This window comes from Oncorhynchus keta, chromosome 30, assembly GCF_023373465.1.
Source record: "Oncorhynchus keta strain PuntledgeMale-10-30-2019 chromosome 30, Oket_V2, whole genome shotgun sequence".
Taxonomy (NCBI): Eukaryota; Metazoa; Chordata; class Actinopteri; order Salmoniformes; family Salmonidae; genus Oncorhynchus; species Oncorhynchus keta.
The window spans coordinates 30123932-30143708 of NC_068450.1; the positions used below are offsets into that span (position 1 = coordinate 30123932).

A 19777-nucleotide genomic window follows, 5' to 3' on the forward strand; every position below is an offset into this window, starting at 1 on the left:
ATTAATTTATTTCAATTGGCAGATTTTCTTATATGAACTGTAAGTAAAATCTTTGAAATTGTTGCATGTTGCGTTTATATTTTTGTTCAGTGTAAATTGGCCATATACCACAAACCCCCGAGGTGCTTTGTTGCTATTATAAACTGTTTATCAAATTAATTGGAGCAGTAAAAATACATGTTTTGTCATATCTGTGGTATACTGTCTGATATACCACAGCTGTCAACCAATCAGCATTCAGGGCTCGAACCACCCAGTTTATAATTGGAGATAGTTAATAAATGTATAGATTATAATACAATCCCTTTGATGACAGGTCTCCTCTCAATTTTAGATTATTTTCTCATTAATCCTATTATTTTACTCTCTCGCTCACACACACACACACACACACACACACACACACACACACACACACACACACACACACACACACACACACACACACACACACACACACACACACACACACACACACACACACACACACACACACACACACACACACACACACACACACACACACACACACACACACACACACACACACACACACACACACACACACACACACACACACACACACGTTGTCCATCGCACCCCTGTCCCCCACAGCTCTCTCTCAGCTCTCTCCCCAGCACCGTTGTCCCCAGCCTTCCCTCCTCTCCAGGGGGCTGTGCTACTGGAGGACCGAGGGCACAGTCCTCCAGACAGGAGGTGGCGCTGTTCCAGACCCTGCAGGAGGCTCTGAGGGAGATCGACCTGCCTGAAACACAGGACCTGCCACAGGGTGAGACCCGAGCTACGATCACCTGAATGAAACGGTCATGATGTGTCAGAAGTGTACCAGGCTAGAAAGACACCTCCATGTTTATTACAATCTCTATGATATTGGGGTCATCCTCTATCACCTTTCAGTTCTACCTGTGAGTCTCTGAACCGTTGAATCAGAACTAAGCCTACAGGCCAGGTGAACCTATCACTGGATATTAACCTGCTCAGAGTCACCCAGACCATGTGAGTTTAGCACTATATGTCACGGGGTTAGCAGGTGAACAGGTGTGTCAAAATGTGTCTGCAGACCGGAAAGGGCCAGAGGGCTGTGTGCATGTAGGAAATGAGCTTAGATGACCTACCATATTGCTGACCCCTGTATAGTTGTTTTTGGATCGAACTACTTTCTATTTCATGAAAGGCTGAAGTACCGATGTATGGGGATTTTGACCATAATGGCAGTTCTACTGTGTTCTCTTCCAGGTATGAGTCACTCTGAGATGTGCATCTGTGTTTTGGGATCCCCACTCCCCTACCTCTCTCTGCTGTTAGAGGCAGGCCAACGGAGCCCAGGTATGGTAGCAGAACACACCCAGACAGGAAACACAACAGATATGTACAAGCAGCTCATGAAAATCCTGGAAAATACATCGATTTTTACAATTGTGTTTTCCATACCTGGAAAAGTTGTGGAAATGTTCAAATCTCAAAAGGTTTGGAAAAATAATGGAAAATAATTTAATCATTTATTTTAATGTAATTTAGGAACAGTTCTTTTTTAATAGTTGATCAATCACATAATAATCACCAATCAGCCTGGAACGGAATATGACACTTTAGCACAAGACTATTCAATTGGCGGCCCAGCTGCTAGATCCGGCCCGTGTTATTCATTTAGATTGGCCCTTTGATCAATTCTGAACATTAATATTTTTTTAAACGCAAAAATACGACATTCAGTGCCAAAATGACATGCACTATGGTGGTTGTATCCTGTGTAGTGTAGTTATTTAGTGTTTTTAGCGGTTTCTAGCATCTGTGTGGCATGTTGATTATTTTTATTCATATAAACTTGACTCCAGCACTTGAACAGTTTAATTCAGCGACAAAATATTATGCTCACAATTCACTTTTTTAAATGTATTTTTTTTTTACATCTGGCCCAATAAGAATATAGCTTAGTAGCCAGCCTTGCTTTAGTGCATACTTGTAAGTCGGGAAGCAAGTTCAAGGAGTGAGTGTTTTAATAAATAAACATAACACAACATAATACAAAATAAGAAACACGAACAACGCACATACATAACACAGGAACAGAAACAATAACGCCTGGGGAAGGAACCAAAGGGAGTGACATATATAGGGAAGGTAATCAGGGAAGTGATGGAGTCCAAGTGAGTCTAATGACGCCCAGGTGCGAGTAACGATGGTGACAGGTGTGCGGCGGTTGCTCAAGGATATTGTAGCAGCAGGTAGGCCTAGACCAGGGGATCTCCAACCCTGTTCCTAGGGAACTACTGTCCTGTAGGTTTTCACTCCAACCCTAATCCATCACACCTGATTGTAATAATTAGCTGGTTGATAAGTTGAAATCAGGTTAGTTACAACTGGTGTTGTAGAGAGAACCGACAGCAGGGTAGTGCTCCAGGAACAGGGTTGGAGAGCCCTGGCCTAGACTATAAAATAGGATAGAGAACAGATTAAATAGGTAGAAAAAAATATATTGTAGCCTGGCTAGTTATCTTTATAGTTAACTGTTTAGTTATTATTAGCATGTATGAATGTTTTCATCATGTCCAAAAACTTTCCACTGACACTCGTGAAAAATGATTAAAATTATTAATTCATGATTAAACTATTATTTTTTTACAAAACTAACGATTCATTTCGCCATTGTAGTAGATGGGATTCTGTTCAATCGCGGTGAATCAAATCATATGAGTTGTGAAACGTAATTGTAGGAAAACATATTAGATGTAGCCTTTCTTTTGGAAATAGTGGCTTCAACTTGTTTTGTAGATACTTCCAGTTGATTTGGGCATCCAATGTATGGGACATTGCAACATCAATAGATGCTAGTCAGCCTGCAAAGTAGCCTGGGCAGCCGCTAGTGGTCTTTATGGATCTCCACTATCGTCTGGGTTTGATGTGCACAGATGCTAATACACTGTTTGTGTTTGAGCAGGGCTGGATCAAAAGCCTGCACACCCAGTAGCTGTCCAGACTGAGGCTTGACCACATGTGTTTTATGAAGTTGCCTAACAGGCTACATGGGATCAGAGAGCAGCCAGTGTCAATACCACATTTATCATTACTTGTTATATGTATGTAGAGACTCCGCCAATTGTTGGTCATAGAAATTTGGTTAAAAGTCATTAAATTCATTAAATCATAAAAAAAATTGGTGGTTGAACCCTGTAATCATTTCTAATAAGTACCAATACGCACTTGCCGGTATCAGTCTGACAGTAAATCAATGTAAAAGCCTGTTTGGCTAGAGCATCGGCCAAAACATATACCTTTACCCTTCAAAGTATGTGCCAAATTGTTTTCCAAGAGGTCTTCCCAGTGTCCCTTAGTGCCAAACAGAATAGTGTTAGACTGTACATGGTTTTCTTATCCATCTATAGACCTAAACACTTTACCTTGTCAGAGCACCAGTAAAATACACTATATATACAAAAATATGTCAACACCCATTCACATGACAAGATTTGGCTATTTCAGCCACACCCGTTGCTGACAGGTGTATAAAATCAAGCGCATAGCCATGCAATCTCCATAGACAAACATTGGCAGTAGAATGGCCTTACTGAAAAACATAGTGACTTTCAACATGGCACCGTCATAGGATGCCACCTTTCCAACAAGTCAGTTCGTCAAATTTCTGCCCTGCTTGAGCTGCCCAGGTCAACTGTAAGTGCTGTTATTGTGAAGTGAAAACGTCTAGGAGCAACAACAGCTAAGCCGTGAAGTGCTAGGCCACACAAGCTCACAGAACAGGACCGCTGAAGTGAGTAGCGTGTAACAATTGTCTGTCCTCGGATGCAAAACTCACTACCAAGTTCCAGACAGCCTCTGGAAGCAACATCAGCACAAGAACTGTTCGTCGGGAGCTTCATGAAATGATTTTACATGGCTAAGCAGCCGCACACAAGCCTAAGATCACCATGCGCAATGCCAAGCGTCGGCTGGAGTGGTGTGAAGCTCGCCACCATTGGACTCTGGAGTGGAAATGTGTTCCCTGGAGTGATGAATCACGCTTCACCATCTGGCTGTCCAAAGGACTAATCTGGGTTTGGCGGATGCCAGGAGAACGCTACCTGCCCCAATGCATAGTACCAACTGTAAAGATTGGTGGAAGAGGAATAATGGTCTGAGGCTGTTTTTCATGGATCAGACTCCTTAGTTCCAAGTGAAGTGAAATCTTAATGCTACAGCATACAATGACATTCTAGACGATTCTGTGCTTCCAACTTCATGGCAACGGCTTGGGGAAGGCCCTTTCCTGTTTCAGAATGACAATGCCCCTGGGCACAAGTGAGAACATACAGAAATTATTTGTCGAGATCGTGTGGAAGAACTTGATTGGCCTGCACAGAGCCCTGACTTTAACCTTATCAAACAATATTGAGATGAATGGGAACACTGACTGCAAGCCAGGCCTAATCGCCCAACATCAGTGCCCGACCTCACTAATGCTCTTGTGGCTGAATGGAAGCAAGTCCCTGCAACAATGTTCCAACATCTACTAGAAAGCCTTCCCAGAAGAGTGTAGGCAGCAAAGGGGGGACAAACTCCATTTTAATTCCCATGATTTTGGAATGAGATGTTCGACAAGCAGGTGTCCATATACTTTTGGTCAGGTAGTGTATGTATTGGAACGGCAATCCTTTAATGGGATTCATTAGTGTCATTATCAAATAACATAATCGCCTTCTAGAGAAAAACTCTGAGTCTAACAGTAATAGATCTAATTTTAGCCTGATGGCCAACAGGTTGAGGGAAAAGCTACTAGTGCAGGTTGACATTTCATTAGAATGTCACTCCCCTCCTTGACTCTTTTTATACATAAATAGCAGACATGGGCAGAAAATAGTTGCATTTTGTACTTTACAATATATTTATTTGTAGTTGAATATAGTTATGGAGTTTCAACTAAAAGGCAACTATTTTCTGTGATATTCAAATACAGGTCTCAGAAAAACAAATAATAGTTGAAGCTATTTGAATATATGCAAGTTATTTGAGAACAATATATAAATGTATTTGATGGCTGCCAAATATTTGACTAGGAACCAAAAACTACAACAGCAGGTTCCACAACTGGCACCAGTGATATTATTTGGCCCCCCCAAAGTTTTTTGAGCATAAAAATAAAATACACTTTTGTTGGACATACCTTTTTTTTTTTTTACTCCAGCAAATCAGCTCCAACTGATTTTAAGGGGGACATGGTATCACCTCAACATTAGAGTAGACAACTTTTGCAGCTTAAAAATGACCAACAAATATATTTTCATAATGAGTGACATAAGGTTATACAGTAACACTTAACATCAAGTTTTTATACATGTGTAGTATCTTAGTGATTATTACAATAGCAACATTGCTGTTACATAGGACTTTGGAAATTGCTTTATTGTTGCATAATAATGGGATTATTACATAAGTGGAATATGAGGCAGTCACTATTCCTCTTGTGTACAGTAGTTGCTCAAACGTTCAGCTCGTTGCTATGGAATTAAAATGCTATTACCAAAGTATGATGTGACATGTTAAAATGTTGCTTCAAAACAATTGACAGTTTTATAACACAGGCACAGTAACAGTTTGATTTGAAGTGTCACTGAGAATGCTAGCAGTAACATAATATGGCTATTACGTGTCGATAGGAAACAATATATCCAAAAACGTCTGTCTTGTATCAACTACAGCCAAGGTAGGTTGGAAATCATGTTAGTTTGTATACTAAATAAACTATCCCTTTAAAGATGTGTTTGAAACAAGATCACTTCCCCTCAGATGGCCAATGAGAATCAAAGTTGTTTTTGCTAAGCATCCAACTTGCTGTTTGCAATGTTTGCAAATGGCTTTGAATTTCTCTGCAGTATTTTCAGTGGCATTAATTAATCAAATAAATAGCAGCTTTCAATTGTTTCAAATCCAATTTTATTGGTCACATGCAGATGCTAATTTGAGTGTAGCAAAATGCTTGTGCTTCTAGTTCCGACAATGCAGTAATATCTAACAAGCAATATAACAAATTCACAACAACTACCTTATACACACACAAATGTAAAGGATGAATAAGAATATGTACATATAAATATATGGATGAGCGATGGCCATGCGGCATAGGCAAGATATAGAGGTATAGAGCAGTATATATATATATATATATGAGATGAGTGATGTTAAATATAATTAAAGTGGCGTTATTTAAAGTGACTAATGATAGGCATAGGCAAGATATAGAGGTATAGAGCAGTATATATATATATATATATATATATATATATATATATATATATATATATATATATATATATATATGAAATGAGTGATGTTAAATATAATTAAAGTGGCGTTATTTAAAGTGACTAATGATAGGCATAGGCAAGATGCAGTAGATGGTCTCATCATTGATCCACCTGTACCTCGCCTTCTGGATGGTAAGCGGGGTGAACAGGCAGTGGCTCGGGTGGTTGTTGTCCTTGATGATCTTTTTGGCCTTCCTGTGACATCGGGTGCAGTAGGTGCTGTAGTGGCATGTTGAAAGAGTCATACAGAAGTTGAGCATCACAACATATTTTTACATATCTGTACAAAATATAATTTGTTTTTGTTTGACTTGATAATGTACACCTGGTGCAATGGTCATTCAGGAGAATGGACATTCACAGAATGTTCAGATAGAAATGTATTGTGTCGATCAAATGACTGTCAGATTGGAATAGTATAGGAGATTGTGTTTGCTATTCATTCTGTTTCTTTCTTCCAACATACCGTTCCAGATACAACCCTGCCATTAGTTGAAGGCAGTTTCTGAAAAGTAGTCACTTCCACAGATCTGTATATAGTGGGGAGAACAAGTATTTGATACATACAAGTGTACCTATGATGAAAATTACAGGCCTCTCCCATCTTTTTAAGTGGGAGAACTTGCACAATTGGTGGCTGACTAAATACTTTTTTTGCCCCACTGTATGTTATGCAATAAAATGCAAATTAATTACTTAAAAGTCATACAATGTGATTTTCTGGATTTTTGTTTTAGATTACGTCTCTCACAGTTGAAGTGTACCTATGATAAAAATTACAGACCTCTACATGCTTTGTAAGTAGGAAAACCTGCAAACTCGGCTGTGTATCAAATACTTGTTCTCCCCACTGTATATTTTTTAAGTAGTTGCTTTCTGAGATTTGTATTCAAATAGTTTCAAAACATAGTCATTTTTGGGGATCTGGGGTTCCAACAGGGTTCTTCGTCTGTCCCCATAGGAGAACCCTTTTGTTTCTAGTTAGAACTCTTTTTTTGTGATCAACATTTTATTTTTATTTCACAATATACAACACACAAGGCCAGATCACTTTACAAATACTAGCCGACATGACAACATTAACATTCAATACAACTATTTACATACTGTCAGGAGTTAATTATATGAGATTTACAGAAAGGAAGTAAAAGTTTACAATAAAACATTCAGTTTTATTCTCAGAAAAGAAAATGGCGTCTCCCCCATTCCCCTAACCATGTAGGTCCATTGCTTGGTCAAGAGTTGTTGATATCTAATAGAGTTTTTTGCATAATACATCCCATGCCTCAACATGCCTCAACCCATGCCCGACCTTTGTTTATCACGGCCAACAATTGCTCTATACGAACAAGAAAATATGATAACCATGTTTGAGGGTAATCCAAGCACTAAGGATAACCTTTTTCCTGCTACTGTTAACCCTGCTTAAATTATTATATTCTGAACCAGTTGCAATACAAGTGAAGAGTCATTCAACAAAAACAAAGGTGGATATTTGTTCACAGGGAAACCCATCATTTTTGTGAAGAAATGTGAAACGTGACCAGAACTGGGACACCACAGGACATTCCCAAAACATGTGACCAGAACTGGGACCCCACAGGACATTCCCAAAACATGTGACCAGAACTGGGACACCACAGGACATTCCCAAAACACGTGACCAGAACTGGGACACCACAGGACATTCCCAAAACATGTGACCAGAACTGGGACACCACAGGACATTCCCAAAACACGTGACCAGAACTGGGACACCACAGGACATTCCCAAAACACGTGACCAGAACTGGGACCCCACAGGACATTCCCAAAACATGTGACCAGAACTGGGACACCACAGGACATTCCCAAAACATGTGACCAGAACTGGGACACCACAGGACATTCCCAAAACATGTGACCAGAACTGGGACACCACAGGACATTCCCAAAACACGTGACCAGAACTGGGACCCCACAGGACATTCCCAAAACATGTGACCAGAACTGGGACACCACAGGACATTCCCAGAACATGTGACCAGAACTGGGACCCCACAGGACATTCCCAAAACATGTGACCAGAACTGGGACACCACAGGACATTCCCAAAACACGTGACCAGAACTGGGACCCCACAGGACATTCCCAAAACATGTGACCAGAACTAGGACACCACAGGACATTCCCAAAACATGTGACCAGAACTAGGACACCACAGGACATTCCCAAAACATGTGACCAGAACTAGGACACCAGAATTCCCAAAACATGTGACCAGAACTACACCACAGGACATTCCCAAAACATGTGACCAGAACTGGGACCCCACAGGACATTCCCAAAACATGTGACCAGAACTAGGACACCACAGGACATTCCCAAAACATGTGACCAGAACTAGGACACCACAGGACATTCCCAAAACATGTGACCAGAACTAGGACACCACAGGACATTCCCAAAACATGTGACCAGAACTGGGACCCCACAGGACATTCCCAAAACATGTGACCAGAACTAGGACACCACAGGACATTCCCAAAACATGTGACCAGAACTAGGACACCACAGGACATTCCCAAAACATGTGACCAGAACTAGGACACCACAGGACATTCCCAAAACATGTGACCAGAACTAGGACACCACAGGACATTCCCAAAACATGTGCATTAGTGTTCCAACAGCATTCATACGGCATCTAATACATATGGAAGTTGGAATCAGCTTCCTTTTAAAACGTCTAAATGGGGTTGCATAAGGTAGAGGAACCCTTTTTCATTCCAGATATAACAATTTTGTGTTCCATTTAGAACTCTCTATGGAAAGGGTTCTAAATGGAACTCAAAAGGGTTCTTCAAAGGGTTATCCTATGAGAACAGCCGAAGAACCCTTTTAGGTTTATGTTAGCAAAAAAAAATGTTAAGACTGTAGGCGCTTCCAAAGTAACTGTTTGTTCTCCGCAAAATATTTAAAACTATAATTATCCCAGGTATGATAAATAGTCATTCTCCCGCCTACTTTGTCCCTCTGTTAGGACCAATAACAGATTTAAACACTTTACTTCAATGTTGAAGTGGGAACAAGTGGTAAAATAAATAGTTCTGTTTACATGTGGCATGATCGTCTTTATGACTTTTGACCGTTTTCTATGGAAATATGTCAATGATATTTCCAATCTCCAGTTTTCTAGGTACATCGGCCCTATGCCAAACACAGGATGTCTAGCACCCCTCTATAATCCTTCTCTCCCTCCCCCTCTTCTCACTCTCTTACACCCTTCCAATTTCTCTCTACCTCACTTCCCCCATCACCCGCTCCTTCTGTTCCTCCCTTCTTCTCTCTCTTGTTTACCCCCTTCAAATCCCCCCTCCTCTTTCTCTCTCTCTCTTTAGGAGATGCTCTTCTGTGTCTCTGTCCATCCTGGCTCTCTCGCTCCTCCTCCCTCCTGGTCCACAAGGCTGTCACCTTTGACCTGGGAGGGCGCACTTTCCTATCCAACTTCAACCCGCCTCGCAGGGTCACCTACTTCCTGTCATCTGACCCGTGGGCTAAGGAGGAAATGACCCGAGAGACAGACTGCCCAAGCGGAGGTTCTGGAGCACTGGGTCAGTTCTGGGGGAATGTTCTGACCACCAGGGTTCTGCTGCAGAAGGCCAAGATCCACTGCCCCCCAACCCTGGCCCTTCTGTTACCACCGGGGCAGATGAGGCTGGAGGAGGGCAAGACGGGAGGGGTGGAGGTGGTGCACCTGGAAATGGGAGCGGAGGAAGGGATGAACTCTGTCAGAAACAAGGTGGACACTTTCCTGGAGTCTGAGAATATGAGGGGATCAGAGAGGGTATGTCCTGTTTGTTAAAGAATTCAGTCAGCCTTTATGTAAAAGTACACAAAGCTTTCCTTTCTCTTTGTGCCTAGGTGGTGCTCAGGTGCAGTGGGGGGAGGTTCGTGGGTGAGGCAACCTCACCCCCCGTCTACCTGTCGAGGAACAGCAGGGATGAGGTCTGGGCCAAGGTGAGTTATCTCCTGCCCCAACTCCTCCCTGGAGAGGCAGTGCTGCTCGAGGCCTACTGCTCCCCACTGAAGCCTGGGCCACGGGTAGAGGACCGCACCTGGGAACAGTACACCGGTGAGGGCTTTAATCAGGATGGATGAGTGTAGTTTGATGTTTGAGGACCTTGTTTTCATGCGTATTTGTATGTGGTCTTCATATGACATTGAACTTGTAAAGACTCTCTAACTACTTTCAATGTAATGTACTACGACCATGACTAAAGATAGTCCTCTCCATCTCTGTTGTAATGAGGTAGTTGTTGTGTGCTTGTATGTCTGTCAGACTGCAGGCCTCAGGTTCCAGACCTGTCCTTCAGACTGTGTGCCATTGTAACTCGCTCACCTCTGGACCTGCCTCTCCTCTACAAGGTGAGAGTAAGAGAAAGAGAGAACAAGAGAGAATGAGGTAGGAGAGAAAAATGAAATGTTGACTATGTGCATCATGAAAACGTTGTTGTATGACTAGCAGCAGCTTTTTGACCCTTGTCTTCGCATTGTGTTTTCCACATATTTGCATTGACCCTCAATACTGTAAAAGTATAGCTGAGTGTACAAAACAATAAGAACACCTGCTTTTTCCATGACACAGACTGACCAGGTGAATCCAGGTGAAAGCTATGATCCCTTGTTGATGTCACTTGTTAAGTCCACTTCAGTCCGTGTAGATGAAGGGAAGGAAACAGGTTAAAAAATTATTTTTAAGCCTTGAGGCAATTGAGACATGGATTGTGTATGTGTGCCATTCAGAGGGTGAATGGTCAAGACAACAGATTGAAGGGCCTTGCAACGGGGTATGGTAGTAGGTGCCAGGCACACCAGTTTGTCTCAAGAACTGTGGCGCTGCTGGGTTTTTCACGCTCAACAGTTTCAAGAATGGCCCAGCACCCAATGGACATCCAGCTAACTTGACACAACTGTGGGAAACATTGGAGTCAACATGGGCCAGCATCCCTGTGGAACGCTTTCGACACCTTGTTGAGTCCATGCCCGATGAATTGAGGCTGTTCTGAGGGCAAAAGGGGGTGCAACTCAATATTAGGAAGGTGTTCCTAATGTTTTATACACTCAGTGTATTTGAATAAATAGCTCTGTAAAATGTTGATGTTGTCTCCTCTTCAACGTTATGGCAAAATGTAGATTTAAATAGACATACCCAAAAGTAATACTTTTTAATGACATGGTCATTAACAATAACGAGTAATGGTGCATAGTATTCTTGTCCTTTTTTTTATCAATAGCTGAGGTGTACTGTACATAGTACAAATAATATGAAAATATATGATTTATATACTTTTTTCCTATTAGGGCTTGAAATGACTGAAATGCTTTCTAAATATAGTAGCAACCAAATTATAAATGACTTACTATAAGATTTCACATTACTTATAACTGTAAAATAAATATGATCATATTTAGTGACAATTTGGCCCCATTTCATATAACTGACGACAGAGAATTTTCTGCCAATCGTCCTCTGAGCGACTTACAGGCACCATTCTACAAAATGATTTAGTATTTTTTCATGGTGAGAGTGCTATATCTGGCTGAGAATATCACAGTGAGATGAAACTACAGCAATTGTATTCGCTAGACTGTCCCCTTTAATATGCTGTCGACCAGGCTGGGCTCTATGCTCAGAGGCAAAGGAAATCTATTATTTGTCTGGATAGGCCAGAAAATGTGACACGTCACTCCCTATGCAAATGTATGAAACCTGACACTTTAAGTCAGCTCGTCAAGTCAAGCCAACCTGATACTTCAAGTGAGAGTGGTAGCGGAAAGCACTATAAGGAATTGGACCCTCCGACATTCACAGAGTGTTCTGTACACCAAAATATCAGTCAGAACCGGTCCAGAACTGCTCAAAGTCCCCTAAATAGGGGACTTAACATCTAAGAGGTTGTCTTTACCTCGAGAATGGGAGACACATTCATGTAATAGGCCAAATACTTGAACTGAACTGTTTGTTTGAAATCAATGGCCTTATCTCTAACTTCTCTTCTATCTTCTTCCTCTCCCTCAGTTGGTGTGTAGAGTGGGTGTGTCCGATGACCCTCTCTCTCACAGCCACTCCCTCTCTCAGTCTTTGGAGACCACCCTATTAGAGTGCGGTTTCACTGACCCTACCATGGCGAAATCTCTCTGCCGTCTAGCACTGGACACCGCCCTGTCCTGCCTCTGTGTTGTCATGGAAACAGAGTCAAGCATGTCCGCAGAACAACGCGGTGGAGCGGGTGCCCAGACCGACATGATAGGTGTGTTTTGGTTCACTGCCAAAGTTTTCCTCTAAGGCAGCATGAAGCTGTCTGAGTTGATATATGATTTGATAAAGATTACTGAAGATTACTGTTGAAGCCTCTGAAAGCATGGGTATACTTATGACATCCTAAGTCTCACGCTCTGTCAACACTATGTCTCACTGAGCTACTATCTGACCCTTCCTCTCCCTCTCCATATCTCCCTCTCTACCACTCCATATCTCTATCTCTTTCTACCTCCTTTCTACTCCCTCTCTCCTAGGCGTGGACCTCCTTTTCACCATGGATGGCTCCATCATCAGGCCTGTTATTTTGGGCCTCCATCCCTCCCTCTGTCTCCACTCCTCCTTCCAAGAGCGAGGGATGGGGATGGAGGGATGCAACAGTGGGATAGAGGGGTGGAGTAGGGGCACCCTCCTCCTCACCCCTCTCACCCGCTCCCAGTACTACCTGATGCAGGGGAAAACTGTGCTGGTGGTGGGAGCTGGAGGACACAGTAAGAAGTTCATCTGGAAAACAGCCAAACAGTACAAACTCAAGGTGAATGTCTACATGGAGAATAACTATATAGATGAATGTAGAATATCTACACTCTTAGAAAAAATGGTTCCAAAAGGGTTCTTCAGCTGTCCCCATAAGATAACATTTTTTGTTTCCAGGTAGAACCCTTTTGGGTTCCATGTAGAACCCTCTTTAGAAAGGGTTCTACATGGAACCAAAAGGGTTCTTACCTGCAACCAAAAAGTGTTTTTCATAGGGTTCTCCTATGGGGACAGCCGAAGAACCCTTTTAGGTTCTAGATAACACATTATTTTCTAAGAGTGTAGACAGTGAAAGTGAATACATTAGATTGCCCAACATAGACTTTTCAGCTATTTTAGAAGTGCATTTTACTGCACTGCAAAGTCTGATTAAATGGCACATTAATGGTTACTGGCTAGCTAGTTATGCTAATGTGCGAATTGAACTCATTAACTTTCTCCCCTCCAATCAGATCCTGCTGGTGGACAGTGACCCTGCCCACTTCGCCTCCCAGTTGGTCGACCACTTCCTCCCCCTGCCAGACCTCCCCGACCATCGGCGTGACGACCAGCACTGCTCCCGCATCTGTGATTGGCTGTTGTCCTCCAGCCTCCGCCCTGACGGCTGCGTGTGCTTCTGGGACGAATGCGTGGTGCTGACATCGCTGGTCTGTGATAGGCTGGGGCTCAGGGGCCCTCCCCCTGAGGCCATCCGCATTGCGAAGGAGAAGAGCCGCACCCACAGGCACCTCCTGGGCCTACTGAAGTCTACGGGGACTAACCTGATCAGTGTTGAGCAGCCCTCCGGTCAGCCAGATAGCCTGGTTGAGTTTGGAGAGGATGAGAGGAGAGGTAGACAGCAGAATGGCATGGTCAACATGGAAGGAGATAGCCTGAGAGCTATGGCTGATTTCGACAGGGGGGATCTCTTCAATGAGGCAATGGGCAAACACGACACTACCGCCCCTACCTCTTCCTCCCCCTCACTCTCCTCTTCCTCCTCACATTCCTTTGGCACTTTCCGTCCCTCCACTCCTCTCCTCTCTCCCTCCCCTTCCTCCTATGCTGTTCCCTGTATCCACGTGGAGAGCACCCTGGATCTGGAGAAGGCAGCCAGTGGGGGGGAGGGGGGACCTGGTGGGGCCAGTGTGGGGGTGGTGAGGTTCCCAGCGGTGATGAAGCTGGAGTACGGCGCGGGGGCGGTGGGCGTGAGGAAGGTATGCTCTCTGGAGGAAAGTCTGGCACACTTTGAGAGGATCGGCGGGGACCTCCGCGAGGAGACAGACTACCCTGGCATCGGCCTGGGCTGGGGCAACGCCATGATCCTCATGGAGTACGTGGGAGGCACCGAGCACGACGTGGACGTGGTCCTGTTCGAGGGGAGACTGGAGGGCGCCTTTGTGTCCGACAACGGCCCCACGCGCACCCCGGCCTTCACCGAGACGGCCGCCCAGATGCCCTCAGGGCTGGCGCAGGACAAGCGTGCTCAGCTGATCCGCGCAGCACACCACGCATGCCTGGGCTGTGGCCTGCGAGACGGTGTGTTCAACGTGGAGCTGAAGATGACAGAAGTGGGCCCGAGGCTCATAGAGATCAACGCCCGCATGGGCGGCTTCTACCTGTGTGACTGGATCCGCCAGCTGTATGGCGTGGACCTCCTGATGGCGGCCTTCATGGTGTCCTGTGGGGTGCGTCCCTGCCTGCCCTCGGCCACAGCCCTCCCAGCCAGAGGCCACTTTGCTGGGGTGATGGTGGTGGTGTCACGGCACCTCCATGCCCTGAGGACCACAGCCAGCCCTGAGCGCCTGAGAGGGCTCCACCAGGAGGGGGCGTTGTGGCTGAATGAGCTGGCGGAGGAGGATGAACTGATCTCTGGTGAGTACGAGGAGCCCTTCTGTAATGTCGGGGTGAGAGATGCCCACAATGCCACCAACGCTCGCCAGCGCCTCCTCGCCCTCTGCCAAGGGCTGGGCCTGCACTGTCCTCCACGCTACGACCTGGGCTACTTCCTGTCCCATTTCAACTAGACAGGAACTCAGGGGGGAGAAGCAGGGTTTGTTCAGGAGGGTGCCACATTTACATTTGAATCACAGATCAAAATAATACAAAGAGCTGAAACGATTCCTTACTCTGCAGAATTATATATATTATATTCCTATCTGAATGTTTGTTCATTACATTGGACCCTTCTGAATAGAACCCATGTTTAGCAAGGTTGTGCTGTGTGCAGGGGTTAGGTTTAGTTAGCTTAAAAGGTACATCACAGGATGAACAAACACTTCTCATATCAAAACACAATATGTTATCTCAAAATTGCAAATTCAGGGACTAATCATTCAGGTAGCAGAACCTTTCCATTTTTAGCACTTATATTTTGGGGACCATCTCAGGAATAAAATACAAGTTTCGAAAAGATATCTTCATCAGTGATTGGGTAGAATAGGATATGGGTGTCTATCTATCTTGAATTTAACATTAAAATATGGAAAAACTTATGGAAAAGCTTCTACTTTTCAGTTTATTGACAAGTCATAAAATAAATAGAGGCCCTTTGTCCAATTATTGAATTGGAATTTCAGTTTACTTCCTGAATTGACAGCCTTCATTTCAAATCAACCCCAACCCTGTTATCTACTAGGTTGTGGCATCAGCAGTCTACCTTACTACATCATAACGTAGTAGGCTGCACACTGTGAACACAGCAGTTGTTAATAACCTGCACACTGTGAACACATAGCAGTTGATTAATAACCTGCAAACTGTGAACACATAACAGTTGATTAATAACCTGCACACTGTGAACACATAGAAGTTGATTAATAACCTGCAAACTGTGAACACATAGCAGTTGATTAATAACCTGCACACTGTGAACACATAGCAGTTGATTAATAACCTGCACACTGTGAACACATAGCAGTTGATTAATAACCTGCACACTGTGAACACATAGCAGTTGATTAATAACCTGCACACTGTGAACACATAGCAGTTGATTAATAACCTGCACACTGTGAACACATAACAGTTTATTAATAACCTGCACACTGTGAACACATAACAGTTGATTAATAACCTGCACACTGTGAACACATAACAGTTGATTAATAACCTGCACACTGTGAACACATAGCAGTTGATTAATAACCTGCACACTGTGAACACATAACAGTTGATTAATAACCTGCACACTGTGAACACATAGCAGTTGATTAATAACCTGCACACTGTGAACACATAACAGTTGATTAATAACCTGCACACTGTGAACACATAACAGTTGATTAATAACCTGCACACTGTGAACACATAACAGTTGATTAATAACCTGCAAACTGTGAACACATAGCAGTTGATTAATAACCTGCACACTGTGAACACATAGCAGTTGATTAATAACCTGCACACTGTGAACACATAGCAGTTGATTAATAACCTGCACACTGTGAACACATAGCAGTTGATTAATAACTTGCACACTGTGAACACATAACAGTTTATTAATAACCTGCACACTGTGAACACATAACAGTTGATTAATAACCTGCACACTGTGAACACATAACAGTTGATTAATAACCTGCACACTGTGAACACATAGAAGTTGATTAATAACCTGCAAACTGTGAACACATAGCAGTTGATTAATAACCTGCACACTGTGAACACATAGCAGTTGATTAATAACCTGCACACTGTGAACACATAACAGTTGATTAATAACCTGCACACTGTGAACACATAGCAGTTGATTAATAACCTGCACACTGTGAACACATAGCAGTTGATTAATAACCTGCACACTGTGAACACGTAGCAGTTGATTAATAACCTGCACACTGTGAACACAGCAGTTGTTAATAACCTGCACACTGTGAACACATAACAGTTGATTAATAACCTGCAAACTGTGAACACAGCAGTTGTTAATAACCTGCACACTGTGAACACATAGCAGTTGATTAATAACATATACACTGTGAACACATAACAGTTGATTAATAACCTGCAAACTGTGAACACAGCAGTTGTTAATAACCTGCACACTGTGAACACATAGCAGTTGATTAATAACATATACACTGTGAACACAGCAGTTGATTAATAACCTGCACACTGGACACAGCAGTTGATTAATAACTTGCACACTGTGAACACGTAGCAGTTGATTAATAACTTGCACACTGTGAACACGTAGCAGTTGATTAATACCTTGCACACTGTGAACACGTAGCAGTTGATTAATAACCTGCACACTGTGAACACATAACAGTTGATTAATAACCTGCACACTGTGAACACATAACAGTTGATTAATAACCTGCACACTGTGAACACATAACAGTTGATTAATAACCTGCACACTGTGAACACATAACAGTTGATTAATAACCTGCACACTGTGAACACATAACAGTTGATTAATAACCTGCACACTGTGAACACATAACAGTTGATTAATAACCTGCACACTGTGAACACATAACAGTTGATTAATAACCTGCACACTGTGAACACAGCAGTTGTTAATAACTTGCACACTGTGAACACGTAGCAGTTGATTAATACCTTGCACACTGTGAACACGTAGCAGTTGATTAATAACCTGCACACTGTGAACACATAACAGTTGATTAATAACTTGCACACTGTGAACACGTAGCAGTTGATTAATACCTTGCACACTGTGAACACGTAGCAGTTGATTAATAACCTGCACACTGTAGACACAAGGCAGTGCAGGGTTGGAACAGGTGGGAGGGGGAGTAATATTACACATGCAGTAGGTCAGAGTGTCATTAGCTAAATAGTTATATGAAGGAAGAGCAGAGGAAAATTGCAGATTTTGAGGAAGGGGGTTTGAGGAGAGCAGTGGAATAGCTGAAACAGGTGGACAGGGGTGGCGATTGCGGAACCTTTTAACTCTTGGCCCAGAGATGATGTATGCGGGGCCAGTGCGTTTGAACTTTTGGGAAAATGTAGAATTTAGGAATGCAAACTGCCATACATGTGAAGTTAGAGGTCATATGAAAGTTCATGTCTTAATTTAAAAGGTTGAAGTGAAATGTTGTTCCCCCAAAAATAACTCTCTAACTAAAAGTGTATGGAAATGGGGATTAAATTCCACCACATATTTACACCAATTTTAGCCCATAAAACAAAGTGCGTTATTTTGTAAATGAGAAATAATTTGAGGCAGTTTCACCGTTGCAATCCTCTTGACCCTCTTGACCCTGGCAGTTAATGTCTGTAGTGTGGCATTTGGGGTCTGGTGTCAGACTCACCCAGTAAGCAGGGTGAAACTGAGATGCCATACGTATCCTGGCCACACCACACAACCCCCCAGACAAGGTTTACAGTGGTCAAAAGGTTGTGGATTTCCCATATCTTCTGTTTCTGACTATTTGTTTATGTATTTCTGATGTAACATTTGGGAAAATATAGTAAACATATATTTTTTGACCTTTATTTAACTAAGTAAGTCAAGTAAGAACGACTCTGGGCCAATAGGGCGCCTCACCAATCATGGCCAGATGTGATACAGCCTAGATTCTAACTAGAGATTGTAGTGACACCTCTTGCACTGAGATGCAGTGCCTTAGACAGCTGCACCACTCGGGAGCCAACACGTCTGGCTTTTACTCAAAAAGGAGGTGTGAGAGGAAAGTTCAAGAATAAAACATCCTATCAAGATTACATCATTAAAACCAAAGAATATGTCAATGACGGTTTCAATGATCTGTGCCCTATTAAACAAACACAATACCCAGGCCAGCGACCTCCCTAAAAAAGGGCTCTACTGCAGGTCAGCATGGGGCATATTAGGCTGTGAAAACAAAATGATTGACTGCAGCCTCTATTCAACCACAGCAGTGTGTTGTGGCTCGCCATTTGCTCTAAACATGTTGACAATAATGTTAGCTCAATGCTCACACAAACCTAAATGGCCAGATGATATGCGTTGTTGTTGTACTCATCGTTCAGCACTTAAAACACCCAGTAATTAACCTTATCTTCAGCACCACTCACTAGCGGTGAATCGAATGGTCATCTATGGCTGCTTCAGGTTATGGCAAAAGATGAGCCTGTAGTTCCTCATTGACAGACCACGAATCCTGATCAGGACTTCAGTAGCTAAGCTGCAGAGGAGAAAGGAGAGAGAGTGTTTGAAAGAAGCTGCTTACTTAGTTAGATCAAAGTTTTTATATTATATTGACAAGATAGATAATAATACATGTCCTCAAGATGGAAGGCAAGATTAGGTGGGACCATTCTAGGCTGTCTAGATGGGATACAATTTATGTTAGAAATCAGGTTAGGAGAATTTACGCAGCAGGTTAGGAGAATTAGGGTAAGCGTACCTACGAAGCCCACTTCTTTCTTTGGATTTTTTTTTTTTTTTTGTATAAAAATACATTTCCTGCTGTTTAATGATGCGACTAATTCATTTGGTTGTTATTTCCATACATTTTCCGTTTCTAAACCAGTCCAATGTTTTATCATTAAATGATTAACAATGTGTAAGGTCACACTAGTGGCCAATTTCAAAGTTGCAAAAAAAAACGTTGGTGTTGAAGCAAGGGTTGGAACGGAAATTATTTTCCAATCGTTTCATTCTGAACAGAATCACAATGTTTTTTTT

The 19777-nt window shown here is 42.8% G+C and overlaps 2 protein-coding genes across 2 annotated transcripts; one reads left to right on the top strand and one right to left on the bottom strand.

Annotated features, from left to right (window-relative positions):
• Positions 1-363: 363 nt before the first annotated feature.
• On the top strand, positions 364-15922 carry LOC118363382 (carnosine synthase 1-like). Its single transcript, XM_035744187.2, has 8 exons — positions 364-790; positions 1258-1347; positions 9698-10143; positions 10221-10431; positions 10639-10724; positions 12379-12610; positions 12876-13153; positions 13608-15922. Exons 2-8 carry the CDS (start codon positions 1260-1262, stop codon positions 15159-15161), a joined length of 2895 nt encoding a protein of 964 aa, XP_035600080.2. The 5' UTR covers positions 364-790; positions 1258-1259; the 3' UTR covers positions 15162-15922.
• LOC127913763 (uncharacterized) lies at positions 15790-18268 on the bottom strand. The gene is made up of 9 exons (XM_052487003.1): positions 17812-18268; positions 17528-17703; positions 17141-17383; positions 17000-17035; positions 16787-16930; positions 16643-16714; positions 16499-16570; positions 16175-16390; positions 15790-16030 (listed from the first exon to the last, which is right to left on the bottom strand). Exons 3-9 carry the CDS (start codon positions 17209-17211, stop codon positions 15790-15792), a joined length of 852 nt encoding a protein of 283 aa, XP_052342963.1. The 5' UTR covers positions 17212-17383; positions 17528-17703; positions 17812-18268.
• Positions 18269-19777: the final 1509 nt, after the last annotated feature.